This window comes from Micromys minutus (genome assembly GCF_963924665.1).
Source record: "Micromys minutus genome assembly, chromosome: 11".
NCBI lineage: Eukaryota > Metazoa > Chordata > Mammalia > Rodentia > Muridae > Micromys > Micromys minutus.
The window spans coordinates 42,747,943-42,767,831 of record NC_137980.1 but is presented as its reverse complement, the minus strand read 5'-3'; the positions used below and the strand labels follow the sequence as shown (position 1 = coordinate 42,767,831).

At 41.2% G+C, this 19,889-nt stretch overlaps 1 protein-coding gene across 3 annotated transcripts in view; it reads right to left on the bottom strand.

Annotated features, from left to right (window-relative positions):
- The window catches only part of NCOA5 (nuclear receptor coactivator 5), a 32,602-nt gene extending 13,088 nt beyond the window's left edge, over window positions 1-19,514 (bottom strand). For 2 of the 3 annotated variants that reach the window (XM_080925036.1, XM_080925038.1), the window contains exons 1-2: window positions 19,394-19,514; window positions 8,916-8,982 (exon numbers count right to left, since the gene is read on the bottom strand). In XM_080925036.1, coding sequence (XP_080781162.1) covers window positions 8,916-8,953 — 38 coding nt within the window. In that variant the 5' untranslated portion in view covers window positions 8,954-8,982; window positions 19,394-19,514. Of the gene's footprint in view, window positions 1-8,915; window positions 8,983-17,221; window positions 17,252-19,393 lie in introns of those variants that run through there. The other variant, XM_080925037.1, reaches the window with a different exon arrangement.
- Window positions 19,515-19,889: the final 375 nt, after the last annotated feature.

Here is a 19,889-nt window from a genome sequence, read left to right as displayed (position 1 = left end):
AGGCTTTATGGGTCAGAACTACTGGGACTCTGTAAGGGCCAAGGCTCATAAAGGAAAAGCCAATCATTTAGCTCTTTATGGGAGAAAGTGCCACCCTCCGAGTCTTTCCTCTCCAGTACTTCAGCAGGGAAAGTGGGACCCCATCTGTTACCCTGCTCAGACACAATCTCATACAAAGGAATCAAAGAAAGAACTTTTAAAGTATAGAAAAACCACTTAAATCATCTAGCAGGATGTTCAAATCAAGGGGAGAAAAACAAACAAAATCTAGTTCATAAAGTTAACAATTCTGAAATAACCAGCTTGAGTATTGCTACTGGTAGCAGTTTCTTCCACTCTAATCTAAGGGTTTACATGGAATCCTGCCAGTTGCTTTCTGTACAAGGTTTTGAGTTTTATATTAAATATTCAAAGTCAACAATGTGCTTGCATAGCTCTAACTCAATATCTTTCATGAGATATTTCACTCACTAGAAACTGATTTCAGACACACTTAAAATGACAACCGTCCCAGTCTAACTGAGGCAACCACCTGCAGTTTTCACTTATTCCAGTTGCCAGTGGTTAAGTTCTTAAGTTAGCTTTGACTCATCTTCCCCATCCCTGCTAAGTCTCCTGGATCTTTCCTGTGTAGTTCCTGCGAATACATCACTTCAATGTAAGCTCATTTCTGTGTTGACATCAAATCAATTTTGATTTCAATTCATTCAATACACACCTAATGCCCATCTCTACCCATCATCTCTTGGCTATCCAGGAGCCGGAGGCAGCCTAACAAATGGGGCCTGTAAATTCTAGGCATTTTTTCCTCACCCCTTTTGCTCCCAAGTAACAACAGGGTGTTTGTACACCCATTGTAGCCTGTTTTAGCTTCTGAATAAATGACACAGAGACCTATTTATTAACAAGCTGTAGGCACTATGCTGGGCAGATACTCATCTATTCTAATTTCTATGGCAGCTGTCTTCCTAGTCACATGGTCTTTTACCTAAAATCTGAGGTAAATACCTTGCTCTGGCTTGCTCTATTCCATGTGTCCTCCTGGCAAATCCTCCTGGTCCTTCTCTCCTCTCTTTTCAGACCCCTGACTGGGATCATAAGTCCCATTCTATTCTCAGCTGTCTAGCTCTAGGCTGAACCAGCTCTTTATTAACCCATCAGAGGTAAAGGAAAAAAAAGTTTTACATATCACCAAGACAAGAGATGATCCAATATTCAAGAAGACAATGCCAAAGTCTGAACTGTGCAACCAGATCTCTGGGCAGAAACCAGCATCTGAACACACAGTGAACAAAATCATCACCCAACAGGATCCTTTATCACTATTTCCTCCTTATTTCTTGGTTTAACCTAAGTAACTTTTATGGCTTATTCACAAACATACTTGTCTCCATACTTTTGCTCATGTGCTTTCTCTCTTTCTTCTATGATCCAAGTGTACTCAACCTTCACAGGAAAGCCCACATCATTTTGGAGATACTTCCTCAAGTCTTCCAAGTAAGTGCTTTCTCCCTAAAACCCTCCATGTCTGTCCCTCACCTTCATCTGGCACTTATCTTTGTACAATGTCTTATGTCTGAGCCACTTTCAGGATTACCTTCTCCATAAAACCTACCCTAAACTTTAGATCTTCCCTAACAAACAGGCCCCTTCCCTAGCTTTCCACCTCAGTAAATGACACAGCTGACAGTCACTCAAGCCAGAAAGCTGGACACCATCATTCACACTCCCAACTATGTTCATATGACATTAGTTTTCTTTTGGAAAACTGGTGTTTTCTGCCCAGTTTACCTTCACTAGTACCACTCAATACTAACTGTAGACCTTGCCTCCAAACTAGAGCAAGAACTTTCTAGGATGTCCTTTCTGCTCTTATCTAGTCTTTGTCTAGAAAGGTGGCTCTTGAGGGAACATTTTTGTAGTAAAAGCTTTAAAAATACTTTCCCACAGTATTTAAATTCAATTAAAACAAAACAAAAACAAACAAACAAAAAAAAAAAACTCGACCACAGCCAAGAAGGGCCCAAATGAGTTTTGACCTCCTTATATTCTCTAGGCCTGCTGCTCTTTTTCCCTACTTCACCACTCTTGTCATATGAGCCTTTCACCTACAACCAGAATCTTTCCCGATCCTTTTGTGTAGCAGGAGTGGACCCATATTCCTTTTTAAGGTTTCAGTATAAAAATAGCCCCTATTCCCTGATTCTCTTTAGATTTTTTTCAGATATTTGAGACAGGGTCCCAGCCTAGGTTCATGATCCTCATGAATGCTGGGATTACAGATGTATGCCAACATACCTGACTGATTTTATTAGTTTAAAAGTTTTGCCAAGTATGGCAGCACGCATCTGAAACTCTAGCACTCAGAAGGCTAAGGTGCAAAAATTGTTATGACTTTGTGGCTCCTAGTACATACAACTGTATGTACAGAGCAGCTACACAGTGAAGGCTACGAAGTGAGACCATGCCTCATAAGGGCAAAAATTACTTTCTGCTTCTAAATTTCAAGGTTTCAATGTTTGGGCCAGTACTACGGTTAATCTCAAAAGTATCATGCATGTTAAAAGTGGGTGCTCTACCAATGAGCTGCACCAACTACTCCATACTTTGTTGGGAGGGGTGTGTTCCTACACATACTATTACTTCACTTAGCAAACTGTCCTGAGGCAACAGCCAAACAGTGCACATTTTCATTGAAACTGAACTACATGCACAATAGTGTTAAGACTGTATCAATGAATGGCTATCTGGATGTAAATATGCTTTATGTAGTTTTACCAACAAAAAATTTTCACAGCAAAATGTTCTGAGAGCACAGCCTCTCCTTAGGCAGTGAATGGTGGTATTTGTTTACATAGATTCCTTATCAACAGAAAGTTGTCTTGAATGCTGTGTCTCTAGGATTCAGTAGTTTAGGAAATGTTGAAAAATTCAGCTACTTTACTGAACTCTAAACCTTTAGAGAGCATTTATCAGTGTGACTGGCCTGGGAGAAAGCCTCATTTTCCCTTCAACCTCATAGCTACAACAAAAGCAATTTAAATGCAATTTTGCTTCTAAACATCCTTTTTTTTTTCTTTTTTGAGATGAGGGACTTGTTAGTTAGTTAGGCTAGTCTCAAATTCTAGGTTCAAGAGAGAACTTTGTGCCTCAGCTATGGCTACTCTGGCTCTCTACTTTAAGGTTCATCAGGTACTCTTTAATCTGTGGGCATAACTATACAGTAGCCAGATGTTTGAGTGCCAACCATTCTTACCAGAAGCATGCGCAGACTAAGACTGCCCAAGTTCCCCTACTGTATCACAGAGTCCTCCTGCTACATGGAACATCTGCTGCAGTATGAAATATGGGCAAACAGTCAGGGTACAATAGAAAGTGACAAACACCAAGTATTTTTTAGATTATTAATGGCTGGCAGATAGACCTGCCTTGGGAAGTGATTAGAAGTAGTCATTAGAAATGGAACAAATTTCAATCAATCAGGGCTGATGTATCATGAGCCTGATCAGCCACAAACCACACAAGGCCTTAGGCTAGGAGACTGTGAATAAGCATGTCACAGCATGTCAGCTGCAGCTTTATGACAATTATAAATGTCCCATCTGGTGCTTGTCATCGCTGTTTTTATTTTTTGATGCTCCTACATGCTAAGCAAGAACTGCCACCCATCTACATCTCCAGCCCAGCAGTTCTTGTTCTTCCTATTCCATCAAGGCGTCTTACCTGGTAGAGTATGCCTTTGCAGGTTGACCATAACAACCCTGTTTTCACAGCCTAGCTCCAGACTGTATGGCACAACCCTCTTATCCATTCCTAAAGGAGGCCCATGGGCAGCAAAACTAATAATTCTCTTCTGGATCAAAGTACAGAAAGGGCAACATTCACAAAGGAGAATGGATGGAAGCAAAGGCATGTGGTGGTAAAGATAGTAATTACCAAAAACAAAAAGGCAAAACATTTTCCTTCCTCCAAATGAACAATATGGTAGACTGCTGTTCTCCTGGAGACAAAAACAAAACAAAACAAAAAAACCCTTTTAGAGTCACTGTAGGACCCAAACAACAAAGTTCTCAAAGCAACTGCACTCCTGTTTCTCATCCCACTATCTTTTTCAAAACAAAACCACAGTTAATAAAAGGATAGTGCTGTGCCCAGCATCCAAATGTAGAAGAGGACAAGCCTCCTAGAAGAGCTTGACCTCATATGATAAGTAGGTTACAAGCAAGTTTCTGGAACACAAGAAGTTCACAGGATCACTGCAGGGTACCCAGATGTATTTTACAAAGGAAAGCCAAATCAGTATAGAGTCACGTACCACACCATTAGACACCAAGAAGGAACAGAACACAACAGTTTAACACTAGCACCGAAGGCCAGAGGGAAGCACATGGTCAGCAGACAATTTTGCTCCACATTCTTGATCTATTCACAGCGAGGGAAAAGGAGAGGCTAATTCTCTCTCTCTCTCTCTCTTTTTTCTTTAAAGAGAATCAAACCACCAGGGGACATTTTAGAGGTAAGGTGGGGTGGTTGAGGGGAAAACCATGGATTAGTAGGCAGTGACACGCTTCTGGTTGACAGGCTTCCTCTGCTGAGGACTAAAGGAGCTTGGAGGGCACTGGGCATTTGAAAGCAAGACAGATGGCTTAAGAGCCTGAGACGGACTTGTGCCGTTTTTCAGCAATCTTGAAATGTTAGATCCAGGACAGTGTTCCTTGGCTTTGACTGTACAGAAGGTTCAGCGGAAAAGCCCTATCTTCCTTCTTTTGTGTCACTCACTCCGTCTTTCCCGTGTCCACTGCAGTATTGTCCTTGAGAAGGTCAACCTTCATTTGACCCTGAGAAAAATTCTTCATCAGCTCTTCAAATTCCCATCACAGATTTTGTCCACGAACACCACTCTCTAAATGGCTAGATGTGGTGTGAGATAAAGGGCTTGGAGAACTCTACCAACGCAGGTAGGAGATGGTACAATGACGGACACTTCACAGATAAGAGGTCTAGAAGTGCTCGAGCTCCTCTGCTGTAGACATGGCACTTCTTGAGAGCTAATGACTTTCTTTGGGTGTAAGACAAGAGGTAAATCATAGCCCAGCATCTTCCATTGTGAGGCCTCTGAAAACTGGGGAAATCTCATACCACAGGAACAAGCAGTTATTGAAGGAATAAAAGCCACATGGATAGGGCGAAAGCATCCCAGGTTACACAGGACTTCTATCCAGAGCCAGTTTATTTCTGATAAGCTAATCTCCAAGTGGCTTTCACCAGAGAGGTACTGTGTTCAACATCCTTCGAAGTTATAAGGAGGAAAATCCTCTGAAGATCTTCTGGTGTGGTCAAAGTAATTCTCTGTTTTCTTTAGGTCAAAGGTTTAGGAAACAGTACTTGGAAGCTAAATTGGCACAAGAGTGTGCTCTAAGATTTGGTTTTCAAAGTAGACTGAAAATGGTAACTTCAAAAATCTGGGACATGAGAATTCTCAGTCACTGGAAGTAGACCAATGCCCGCTTACCAGCTATGAACAACCTGACTGAGTAAGCAGTGTACTAAATTGGTCTAAGGAAGCAGCCCAAGGTTGTACACTAAGGATCCTGAGTACGAATCCCTTATGCAGATATCATGATGGGCCAGGCAGTATCAGAATCATTCATACCTTGATAGCTAGTCATTACGGAGGCACATTACTGAACAGAGAGCAAACCCAGCAGAACTGTAGTCTTCTGAAGAAGTAATAATCCTGTGAAAACTCCCCAAGATAGGTGTTTTGACACTCAGGGCTAAAGTCCAGCAAAACAAGTGTTATGAAGTCTTGCCAGCACATCTAAAAACATTTTTTATTTAAAAGTAGACAATATAACAACATAAAGGTGGCTGAAAAGAAATGTCTAGTCATCGGTGTCAAGCCTTACTCCCAGAACAGTGCAACCCTGTGCTGGGAAACACAGAAAGATAAGGCCTCCCAGTGAAAGCAATTCAATTGCTGACTGAAATTACTCCAAGGTTTTGACTGAATGCATGTGCCCCAGGAACTGATAGTCCAGAAATCACTGCCCTTTCAGATTAATCTGCCCTGCATTCCAGTGCTGTTCTTCTGTTATGTCCAGAAAATTAGGCACAGGTAGGGTACTAACCACAACAGCACTGCTTTATTTCAGTATGTTTACCTTGTCTTGATCCATTTGTTTTGGTTTTTAAAGGTAAAAATTTGGGCTTCTTTATTCAGGCTTTAGGTGGTGCTCAGAACAAATTTTACCAAATATGAGCATCCTGTTTTCTCCTGAAACAAGCAAGCATAAACATATAGAACTTGATCATGATAAATAACATGCCAAGGAACCCAGTTATACATCACAAGAAAAACTGTTAACTTACTGCTGAAGCAATCTCAGTTTGAAGCTTAGTTCTGAGGTATATCAAGGTGACGGCATGTTTGTTTATCTGGTAGGGAGATTATTTGAAGGGCTCTCTCTAATGCTGTTCATGTTTGTTTGCTTGTGGGAAACTACTGTTAAAAAGGAAAAAAATATTATTCCTTCCTGCCGTGGTTTCAATAAGAATGGCCCCACAGGCACGTATACTTGAATGCTTAGTCACTAAGGGGTTATGACATATTTCAAAGGACTGTAAGGATTAGAAGATGTGGCCTTGCTGGAGGAAGCGTGTCACTGGGGATGGGCTTTGATGTTTCAAAAGCCCATGCCATGCCCAGAGTCTCTCAGCCTGTGGACTAGGATGTAGCTTCAGTGTTATGTGTACTGCCATGCTCCTTGCCATGATAACAAATTAGAACGTCCCCGCCCCCCCAATTAAACGCTTTCTTTCATAAGAGTTGCCCTGGCCATGGTGTCTCTTCATAGCAATAGAAAAGAGAATAAGATACTTCCCTTCTACATGACATTAATGGAGCCACATTTTAGGCTGGGATGAAGGTAACCACTTTAATTTAGTGTCCATGCAATGGTTATATTGGATTCCAAAATAGTGAGCTGATTCTTCCAAAAGCTATAATGTAGAATATTAATGATCAACTAGAAATGTGAGAAGCATCTGGCTAAATATCATTATTAGGATGATATAAAATGCCCTTTCAATTCATAACAAAAACAAACATGGCTATTCTATAAAGTGTGCGTGTGTGTGTGTGTGTGTGTGTGTGTGTGCGCGCGCGCGCATACATGTGTATGTTCTTTTCACTTCCAGTCTGTAAAAACATAGCTAATAATCATCCAGAGATCACAAGCATTACAGGGGGAGAATTTTTCTAGTACAATGTCTTTATAGTTATAAATCCATACTCTTTTTAATCATATCTGAGACAAATACACACTAGAATTTTTTGGAAACTGGACACATCTCCTCTTTCAAGTCATTAGCAATTACAACTGTGATCAGAAACCTCACAATTCCGACCATTATAGGCAAATACTTGACTACCCCATTGTATGTTATTGAGAAAGTGAGTTAGAACAGAGATGGGAATGCCTTAAGTCTGTATCAGTTAGGTGCAGCCTGATGGAAGCAGACATTACATGGAAACTTTTTAAGTTTTAAGAATTTGTGTCCTTCAGGCTACTGACAGACACCTTTAAGTCAACCAAAATAGTATTTACCTGCAAGCCACAATCATTTTTCTTTACTTTTTTATTTTGAGACAAGCTCTAGTATATCCTAGGCTAGTCTTGGACCCACAAATATCTGATAATAATGACCTTGAACTTCTTTTTGCCTCTAATTCTCAGATGCTCAGATTATGGGATGTATCACCACACAGTTTATGTGGAACAGAGGATTGAACAAATTCTTAAAACTTACATAGTCAGATACATTCCCAGCTCTCAGGGCCAGTAAAGATGTACAGTAAGGTTTGTTTGGACAACTAAGCTTAGTTCATGTGGGCTATGTAGTTTCGTTTTAAAATGTCATTTCTGCTCCCTCCCTCTGGAGGGGTGCCACGGCGCACAGATGTGGAAGTTATCGGATAACTATGGGAGTCAGTTCTCTCCTTCCACTGTGTTGATCCTAGGTATCCCACTCAAGCTACAGGGTTGGTGCCAAGTTCCTATTCCCTATGAGCCATTCCTTATTGTGGTTGTAGCTTCTGTGAAAATCTGACATTTTACCTAGGAGCACAGGCAAAATTCAGAGTGCAAAAGGGAGCTTTTGAGCTGCATCAGATACAAACTACATCCCATCAGTTGCACCCCACATGTGCACTGCTATGGAACCACAAAGTGTGCATACAATCTCAGCGGGACACTAGCAAAATTCTCCTTTGTATCTTGAGAGTACACATCAAAGCTATGACTTTCTTGTCTATATTGGAAGGAAAACCATATTAGGAAAATGCCTTCTGCGTTCAGGGAAGCTCAGAAAAAGGAAGACTTTTGAGAAGTGAAGTGTTTTGCCCTTTTTATTTCCCTTTAAACATTTAACCCAAACATGCGAGCACACGAGGTCTGCAGCACAGGCACAGCAGCAATCTCTCAAGCAGCTCTTTCCGAAAACCTGGGTTAACATCTGGACCGGCAGCAATTTGCAATGAAGATTCAAATCTCTGCTGCCTGCTGCAGAGCAACATGGCAGGTACACACCAACTTGACCCTGGGGCCCTCCTCCTGCTCTGAAGAATCCCAGTGACACGTGAGCTGGGGAAAGACAGAGGTTTATCCTCTTCCAATTGCCTGCAACTCATGCTGCAAGCTGAACTTGCTGGTTTTGTCACCGAAAACACAAAGCTTCCTCTGTATCTCCTGATGTATGATTTAAAAAGTAGCAAGGCCCTTCAGACAAGGTTCTTGTTTGCTTGAGCTTTTCTGATTTGTTGGGGGGAGAAAAGACCCTTGATGTGTGAAGTTGGGCTTAACTCCCCAGAGCCCAGCTCTCCCAAGGTAACTCACTGCTTCAGGGTACTTTACCTTCGTGTGGGGCTGGGTCTTGATGGAGCCGTATTCATATTTCTTCTTTCCGCTGCCTTATTAATATCTGAAAAGAATAATCAACCCATCTGTTCAATGCTATGGAACAAAAACAAGATCATCAGCACATTTTAAATGAAAGCAACAACCAAAAGGAAAAAAGAAAAGAAAAAAAAAGAAAAGAAAAGAAAAAAGAAAGAAAGAAAGAGAGAAAGAACCAAAACCTACAATGGTAACCAGATGGTACAAGGAAATCCATTTAGAGACATACTGGTACTTGGGCAGTTTTATTATTAAGTTAAGACAGTACAGTGCCATGACTTACAGATAAAGATGACCCTTTATTTTTTACCTAAAACATAATTTAAATCTGATAATATCAATATCTCAATACCCTGCCAAACCCCAAACCTAACATTTCCCTGTCCAAGGGAGGCAGAGGTGGTTGTCAATTGTATTTTTTTTTCCTGGAAGGAAAGATAAGTGCAATTTGGGAGGAAAAAAAAGCAAGGTGGTAAATAACTTATCTAGTTTATAAAGAAGCTAGTACTAATGGCCTTAAACATCACTATTCAATAAAGCAAAACCTTTTAAAACATACTTTGGGTTACTTTCCACTGAATGGAAATCTTCCAGAATGAGATATGGGAAAGAAACTAATTTTTAAAATCAAAGAATATGATCTGTTCACATCTATAAGCTAAGGTCGGCATGAGCATTTTGCATATGGGCTGTTAGAAACTGTTCCTAACTTTCATGGAGATAGGACTTGTATGTGCTACAGACTGAGTAAGATTGATGGCGGCACCACCATCTCTAAGAGCTTAGAGAAAGGCCAATGACCATGCGCAGTTAAAGCCTGCTTTTTTCAAAACAAAACAGACTCACTCTTCAAAGCCTGGAGTGAGTAATGAAACACCATATTCTAACAGATAATTGAGTACTTAAAGAAACATACCAATCTATGTCTCAACACCTGATCTTCTCAGAAAACAAATGATGGGTTAGAATCTGCAAACTCCTGCAGACGACACACACTGCTTCCTGCTGCAGTACGGCTTCATTCCTTCCATTTGTCCATTCAGGCAGTTAACAGTCACAGTTAATGACTCAAAATGCTATTAAACACTCACTTAATAGAATGTTTTAAAATAGTAATTATATATTTTTAAAAATCCCAGCCGTTTCTTATCATGTGCAAGTCTACAGCTCTATGAAAAGCTGACAATGGTCTGGAATCAAGCTTCACTTACTCTGTCACCTGTCATTTTAAAATTCTCATTCAAGTGAAGAAAATCTGTAATTCCACTTTAAATAAGTCTCTATATTATAAGAAAACTGAAGAGAATATGAATCTACATAGGCAGACAAACTTAATTCTGCCCAAATCATTCCTTACCTTCAGGATATATTTCTTTCTTTTTAATTTTTTTGGTTTTTCCAGACAGGACACTCGGGACTAGACTGCCCTGGAACTCAGATCTACCTGTCTCTGCTTCCCAAAAGCTGGGATTAAAGTAATGTGCTACCACATCCACCTCTAGATATATTTTCTATGTAAGATTTAATTAGTAATAGCTGGCTAGAATTTGATAGTGCAGACGGAACTTTTGTAATTTACAGTTCTTTAAGTTCACAAATATCCAAATCATACGTTATATGACAGGTATCATAGTGAATAACATTTTTTATAAAAAGTGTGTAGGCATGTGTGAGGAATAGACAACTTTTGGGACCAGTTCTTTACGCAGGTTCAAGGATTGTGCTCAGGTTGTCAGGCTTGGCAAGCAAATATCTTTACCCACTGAGCATCTTTCCAATTCTTACATTTTTGATGTATAATTGTGAAGAACAAGTTCGTCTCTGCAAGTGCTTCCTGACCTAGCTTGCTCACTGCACACTTTAAGTACAGGACAGCTAGGATTTCGAGTAACTATAATAAATACTGTTAACTAGTTACATAGTTTTCATACTATCACTCGGATACACCTGGTATGTGCATATAAATGGTGCTGTTTGTTTGTAGCACAAGCTCTGAACTCAAGATCTTCCTGCCTGATAACCTGGAGTGCTGGGATCTTTTTAGGTGCCATGTTGCACCCTGTGGTACTACATTGACTGGTAAGTTTCTGTCAAATTTATGCTTTCCGTCTGCATATGCCAGGATATTACATTGTATCCAGTCTGTGAGTGCTGCCTATATAGGAATTAGGAGATCAAAGTGGTTAAATATTATGAAAATTTGAGGCAACAATGGTTCCAGATAGGGAGATATTTTATGTTCAACTTGTCAAAAAACAATTTTGCAATTGAAATGTTATTTAAAGAACACTAAGTATATAATGTTATATGTGCTTGTTATAGATATATGTTATAGATATGCATCTATTCACGTTGCATACTACAAAGCAATGACATATGTGGATGTTGTGGCTTATGCTTCCTCTACAAAAGAGACAACAAAAAAAGAAAATTCTTAAACTCTTGAAATTTTTTTCCCTTTCTTTCTTCCTTGAGACAGACTAGCCCCAAACTGAAGACAATCCTCCTGTCTCAGTCTTCCAAGTAATGGGATTAAAGGTGTGAACTACCATGCCCAGTTTTGTCTATTCTGGGGTGTTAGCTAGCCTAGGTGTCTGTCTGTCACCGAGGTGGATCCTTAACATAAATTACTTCTTTATGTTAGAGGCCAACACCCCTTTCATGTGGCATGCCAAATGTTTGGCCTTTCACCTTCATTTTAGAATGACTTAATCTTTCAGCTTGGCTGACATATAGAGACAATGAAATGGAATTTTCTGGCTAAGAATCTCATCCAGGCCTGCCCATGTAGGCTTGAGAGGTTTTCAGACCTTGGTGAAAATATCATCACAAACATTGTTATTAAGTCCTCCACAATCCTACCACACACAGAACTTTTGGAGACCTAAACTCCTGTTGTTGGAGGCAGAGGTTTAGGGAGTTCCTCCTTGGAAATGCATATGCAGTTAGCAGTAGAGGAGCTTTTGTATTAATCACATTATTTTCTTCCTGACTCATTAGAGAGGTAGGTAAATAACACTGAGAAATAGAAATGACATTAATCTAAAGGAGAAGAAAAAGGACAGCAAGAGTCAGCACTCTTTGGGGACATGAAATGGAGAATTATTATTGGATAGAAGTTAATCAGCAGCGGAGCAGCTGCAACTTGGGAGTTTCCTGAACAACAGGTGGAATATCTCTTTTGACTAGAAAAGGGAAAGATATGATTTATCTATTCCTATGACGTGTTGTTGTCTTGGTCAAACACCTTTATAAAACCCAAAGTTAGTCTTTCAATCTTCTCCACTTCTGCTTGGATGCTACTTTGTACAGTTTAATATTTTTTATCAGCAAAATGAGTGCCAATCGGTATCACCATAGTCAGAGGAGATATATATAACCTTGACTGGGACATCTGTGATTTACAAGCAGTCTTCTGAAAGCTTCAAGTTAAAAGCACTTCTCATTAAGATTTTTAAGTCAAAAAACCAACAACAACTGAAGGGATTTACAGTGAAAGGAAAAAAACTGGGTAAATAATCAAGAAAACATGTTACACAGAAGTAGTAGAACCATTTTAAACTATGAAATATCATAGTGAAGAATTCTCAAAGAGTGTATAGTTTCCAATTTACAGTTTTACTTCAAACTAATATGCCACGCAAGGCGGTACAGGGGCCCTTAAATATGCATACTAACATTCATAGTACCACTGTTTTGACAACACACACGCACACATACACACACTGACAGCAAACCATTATAAAACCAAATACCCTACGTTCTACCCTGACATCCCTAGGCACATGAACATTCATGCTCATGTGTGTACTATTTATACACACATCACAAAAGGCAAATCTGAAACTCAGATCCAAGTCACCAACACAAAATGCTTAAGTATCAGCCTAAGCTGCCCCAACAGGGACATGTTTTTCATTTAGAACATATTTACTTGGACTGATCATAGCCCTGGGGAACCTGTAAAGGGGCCAGTACACTGGACACCCAATGTTTGAATGCCTCACAGATACTCAATGAATTATGAAATACTACTTCTATCAATTTCTACTCTTCAGACAAACATTATTTTTGTTTTGGCCTCTAGTTCCAACTCTCCTGCCTCAGCCTCCTAAATACTGAGATCAAAGGACTCAACCCCCCCCCCCCCGAAAAAAAAAACCCAAAACAAAACCAACCAAAAAAACTGTAAAACATTAATCTCCTGTTCTTTTAATTGTGAGATTGTGTGTATGTGTGTGTATTTGAGAAACAGAAAGACAGAGAAAGAAAGATAGAGACAAAGAGTGCACATGAGCATCCTTGGGCACACTGAGGATTGAACCCATAACCTTGTGCAGGGTAGGCAATACTCTTAATACTGAACTCTTGTCATCGCCCCCACCCCTTTGAGCTTAACTTTTAAATTTATTCTATTTTCTGGAGCTCAATTGAAAAACAAAAAACAACCCACAGGAAAGTGCAGCTCTTACTCAAAGAAGCTTCTTTTTGTAGCAGGTGAGCATTACAGAGAGCCACAAATTTGTCAAAATGCACAGAATATGGGACTGGGGGATACCCAACCCCAATTGATACATTTAAAACATAATCCCTATAACTAAAGCTCAGGGAACATCTTGGAAGAGGAGATGACACATTCTGTGAGACAGTGTCCTGCAGACATGTTAGCAAAGAAGCACTCGTGAAAATTCAACAATACTACTGCTTAAACAATATTTGCATAATGACAACACAAGTTCACATGCTAATATAGATGGGGGAATTTCACAAGGCCTAGATGAAGAGCTATAGATAACAAATGGCTGCTTAGAGAAACATGACACTTTTTTTCAGAGAGAAGCCCCAATAGGTTATCCAATTCCAAGTGGTCTGCCCTATACACAGGTACACAGGAGCAACACTAAACAGACTCAGTAGTTACATACATCCTGTAATGGTTTATATATGCTTGGCCTAGGAAGTGGCACATTAGGAGGAGTGGTTGTGTTGGAGTAGATGTGTCACTGTGGGCGTGAGCTTTAATATCCTTGTCCTAGCTGCCTAGAAGCCAGTCTTCCCTGCCTTCAAAACAAAATGTGGAAAACTCTCAGCTCCTCCTACACCATGCCTACCTTGATAATGAACCTCTGAACCTGCCCCAATTAAATGCTGACTTTGTAAGAGTTGCCTTGGTCATGGTTGTATGTTCACAGCAGTAAAACCCTAAGACACAGACACAGACACACACACACACACACACACACACACACACACACACACACACACACACACAGAGTATAGACTAGCCAAGTTATCATTCATTACTTTAAATATTTACTTATTCCTAATTGCATTTTTTTCTCCTTGTTCATCATCTCTCCAATCTACAGCCTGCAGTAACCATCATTTTCTCCTGTGAGGTAGCTTTTGATTCCACACAAATATGGTCAGCAAGCTCTTGTTTATCTGTGCCTAGCAATTCCCCTTTCTTCTGGCCCAGATCTGAGCAGTAGTCCTACTTAAAAAATTAAATCAAATCCCTTGATTTCTCTGTGTCTGTGTTTGCTGTGCAGCATTCTTTAGAGACCACTGACTTAACAGTAAAAGAAAAGAGGTAGAGAAAATTTCAAAAGATTATGATTTTTACTTTTAATAGAATATAAAATAATCTAATGGTCAAGATATCAGCCACTGAGCTTCTTTTTAGCCAGGCTTCTAGAACCTTAATAGCCATCAGTCTGTTGGTTTAGTTCAGTATTCACAAAGAAAATTGACAACCATTCTTCAATTTCTTAACATTTTTTAAAAACTACAGAAAAAAAAAATCCATCAGCTTAGTTTTTATTTCAGTGTTTCTGGTTGAACAAAGGGCCTTGAGCCCTCTAGGCAAGAGCTCCAGCACCAGCTTCCCCCAAGTCACTCTTCCTAAGTGGACACGCGAGCAGGTGCGAATTCATTCAGTCAGACGGAAAATTCTCACAACTTTTTCATCTTATAAAATGGAAACTCTATGTCCATGAAGGAAGACCTTCCCATTCCTTCTCTCGTATATGTATGTTCCCATAGTTTTACGTATATATATTCATTCCCTATATCATATTGCTTTCTTTAATGATGATGTGTCAGTACCTCCTGGAAAGTTCATTAAAAATTAGATTCCTAGGCTGTCTTAAGTTTTCAGAATCTGAATGCCAGGACCAGTGTTCTATAGTTTAACTAATTCTCATGAGACTGTCAACACATATTTTGGAAGTACTCGTCTATCATCTATATATTCCTCTAGCTTACACAATACAATAATACATGGTTAGGTTTCCCATTTATAAGTCTCCTGAACCCTGTTCAAATAGAAATGATAAACACCAGCCGTCACAGCCAGGATGACTAACTGATAGTGACAGCTGCTGGCTCATGCTTGTACTTGTCTTCAAAAATTCTTAATTATACAAATGGTTTCAGCAGCAGTGGCACACATCCTTAATTGCAGAACTAAGGGGGCAGAAGCAGGAGAATCTTGGTGAGTTCAAGGCCAGCCTGCTGTACAAGGTGAATTCCAGAATAGCCAGGGCTACACGGAGAAATCCTGTTTGGAAAGTCAAAACAAAATGATATCCACTTAATAACTGTTTAAACTAGATTCTTCTTGGCTTTTTGGCTAAATTGTAGTGTAGTCTAAACTAGAAAGAATATGGACATTTAGAATGCCTGTGGACCTTTTGATTCCTCACATCAGAAGAATGCCTTTCCTAGCAAGGAATGTCTACCAAGATCACAGTGTCTATTTGGTAACTTCAGATTTACTCCACTATAATTTAATGATGTGGATGTGAAAATCCGTATGTGGCCATTTTTATTCTTTCCCAAAAGTTGCATTTAGATAGTAGAACAAAATGTACCAAAGAGGACCCCAGGAACAAAACAATACTCATAGCTCTGGCTTGCAGAATTAAAAGTTCGCACTTCATTACCAGAGAACTGGATAACATGCTTCAAAAACAACAAACTCAGTTTGTTGTTGGAATTTCCAACCCCAATAAACTGATATAAAAACACACAATTCAATTCCCAATAAACCGATAAAAAAACACACAATTCAATTATTATATGCTACAAGCCTAGATTGGGCAGATCTAACACTATCCTAACTATTCCTGAGCTATAAGGCCCCTTGCTACTTGCAATTTCTCCCGGTCAACTCGTTCTCTCTCCCTCCCTCCCCCTCCCTCTTCTAACTACCCAATCACAGTCTTTATTGACCAGTTCAAATCGGGTGAAGGTTCCCGTGAAATCACCTGAGTACTTGATGGACTAATCTCAGAGGCAACCCCTCTGGGAAGCAGAATTAACATCAGAATACAAACAGCATCTGGAGAACACACAACACAGTATATTAAAGGAAAGCCACTGGCTGCACTCTCTCTAGGATGGGGACCAGTGAGCTCATAGCTGTGTAGTTACTAACTTTAGCCTCTGGAAACCAGCGCTGATGGTCCTATTTCTTCTGGACATCACTGTGTGGTTACTTTTTAGTTTTCAGGAATTGTGTGTTTCCATGTTTTAGCTATTGTCACAACATTTTCTTTCTGACAGTTGATGTTTGTAGGTTATTTCTAGTTGAACAGGGTTTAGGGAGAGTTCTAAATAAAGGGCCTAACTGTATGTTATACTGTGTAAGCTAGAAGAATAATGGGCTATTGGAACCTTGGTACTGCTTTAGACAGTAGCCTTACCCTTACCTTTCATTAAAAGGTCTATCAATGAGAGTAAGAGAAGATTATCTCCCATTGGGCACTGCTCTCTTAGCTATCTGACAGTTTAACTCTGTTTATGCAGAATAGTCTAGCCAATGGTATATGCTGTTCTTTTTATATATAGAACAAATCTTTTAGCACACACAAAAAACATGTCAGTGATCTTTAAAAGTATTAACCTCAAAGACACATGGTAATCATTCGTAAAACACAGGAAGCAATGCAGCAAAAGAATTCTTTGGGGGGGACATTTGACTGGAAGAGTCCATGGGAAGACAGAGGGAAAGTTATGAGATTGCTGTCGTCTCTGGGACATATTTGCATGATGTTAGCATACAGAGAAGGCTCAGAACTCTTGTACTATGGATAACACACAACACACTACCTACTTTTTCCTTTGAAATCTTTTATCTTTAACAATAATATCTTGAACATGTCTTAGTATATGATGTTGGGCAAGAAATTTTAAAATTTACTGAGCTCTCATTTCTACACAAAGCTTCATAACACATGTAATAACAGTAGTGCACCCACCTTACAAAGCAACTTGCAGGAACAAAAGAGTGTTTACCATGTGTACTTTTAGCTGTGGATTTCCCTCTGCAACGAAGCACCAAAGGTGAGTTTACAAACAGACGTTTTTTCATGTGGGGAGTCAAAACTTGAAGAAAACCGAAGGGCACATTCCAAAAGTTTCCTTTTTGTAAAAGCTTTTCCATTCTTAAACACACAGGTGAATTAAGTTCTCACAGTGCAGCAAGCTTATAAAGGCACTGCCATCTGCAGGCCACACGGATTGCCTGTGATTGTTATTTACAATAAGGTTTCAGAGCAAACCATTGTTTATTTTTAGCATGGAGCACTGGTAGATGAGGCTCCACTTGCTGACTTTCTGAAATGGGACTCCCCGAATAAAATACAATTCACCTTATTTCTTTGTATAGGATTTTGGCTTAGAAGTTTGGGACAAGGAATGATCTTATGTTTAGTTCTACTCTGTTTTCATACTGAGATCAGTCCCCCAAAATACAGACTTCTTGTCATATAGCCCTTGGTAGAGGGGTATCTGGAATGGCCCAACTTGGCTTTTCTGAGTTTCCTTTTAGAAAATAAAGTAAACCCACTTTCACACTTTATAAAAAGTGAATTTATAATCAGATAGCGAATAGTACATGGAACAGCTGATATCTAGAAAAAGACCTTCCATTTAGTCTTGAAATGTGGTCGTTTTGCTAGCATATTATTCAAGGGAGGGCTGTCTCCTACGTTTAGGTAGAGACTAACGCATGTCTGGGGGCTCAAAAAGTACATGAAAGCTGAAAGATCAGCTAAATGGAAGAGGCAAACCAAAAGGAAGGAAGGCATGCAAGCTAACCATTAGTCAAGAGGTCTCCAATCCCCACAAGGCAAAAGTAGGGCCTTGTTCCAAAATGTTGATACAAAGTTGCTTTTCACACAGACGGACACAGACAAGAATAAGCACACTGTTGTCAAAAGCCCCATTAAGGTTTGCAGAAACATTCTTTTATGAAACTTTCAAGGTGGCTACCATACCACAATACTGTAAGAAAGGGAGGAGACACACCCAGGGCATCTGAGGGATGGTTCTTGCAGCTCCTGGACTAGCGCTTCTAAAGGGCAACCTTTTACAATGAGAAAGCTCAGAATATTAATCATTGCGCCGAAGATCCCGGGACATTTCAATGGAATCTGAAATGCCGCAGGGGGGGAAATTCCATATATAGTGAAAGACATAACAATTAACCCCGTACTCCTATAGCAGCGGTTTCCAAAGCCTGGAGCGCATAACTTCAGGAGGAACAAGGACACAGTGTTTATTTTAATAGACAGGTATTTATTTTTTTTAATGAGCGTTAGAGAAATAACTGGCTTTCCATTATACCGTTTAGGGTCCAAATTTCCGCCTTAAACAAATGCATTTAAGGGGGAGGGAGGGTCAGAGTCAGTTTAAAGAAAAACATTTAACATTTGGTATCTAGCACAGATGTAGGCGGACTGTAAAGGTGCAGCGCGAGGGACGAAAGCTGTGGAGACGTGGTCCTAAGCAAAGCCCCTGACCCGCTACCGGGGTGCGAGAAGGGCCCATGACAGGACCCTGGGAAGCTAGTAGGTTCGGGCGCTGTGTCAGTGCGAACCTCCGGCACGATTTCTCTCGCCCGGTTCTCGGGGCCCAGGGTCCGCGGTCGTATAAAGGGCCAGATGTCACACAAGTTGACATCTCCAAGAATGCGCCCCGGGCGACAGCGCTCCCTTGGCTGCTTGGCGTCAGGACACCGCCGCCGAGACCAGTATCCTGAACCCCGGTTCGAATCCCTCTTGTGCCACTGACTCACAGGGCTCCCACTACCCCTGCCGCCAAACCCCCAGGCGAGCGAATTCACAGAGCGCGGGGCGTGCTCGATTCTACAAAGAAGCCTCAGCAGCTACGACCGAGACGGGCTACGGTGCCCACCTCAGCGCACAGTCGCTCGCCTACTGGGCCCGCCAGACTCGGGTCAGGGCCGGACCGGAGCCGGAGGCAGCCGCGCCCCGCCTCAGGGCATGCGCAGCCTCGCGCGCACCCGGAGAGCAGGCCGCGGCCGCGCGTCGAACGGGCCCTCCCGCCTCAGTGTCCTCCCTACCCCCCCAACCGCCTGCCCATCAGTACAACGCTTCGGCGGACGGCCACGGCTTCCCGGCACTCACCGCTACCAGCGCGGCCGCCTCCCCGTCGCCTCAGGCCAGCCGCTGCCGCCTCGGCCTCAGCCCACCTGCCCGCCGCAGGACAAAGGCGCCACCAACCGACTAGCGCGGGCACGAGGCAATGGCGGCCGGGGCGGAGTGTGGAAGTGGGGGCAGAGGGCGCGCACGCAGCGGCGGCCGCGGTAGTGTCGTAAAGAGCGTGCGGATTTACGGCAGAGATGAGTTGAGGCTTCCATCTCCTTGGCGACGGGGGCGAGGTGGTTCTAGGGAGGCAGTTGAGAACGCCAGCGGTTGCCTAGTAACGGGGTCTCTGTTGAGGACCAGCTCCATGCTTGTGCCTCGCAAAGGACTTCAGTCTGGCCTTTCTCTTTTCCAGAGCCCTTTTTCTCACTCATAACCGTGCAACTAGAGCATTTAAGTCCCCTCGTACTTTCAGCCCTGTAAACTTAAAGCCCTGAACGGCCAAGCAGCTGTAGATGGAAAATACACAAACCTGATC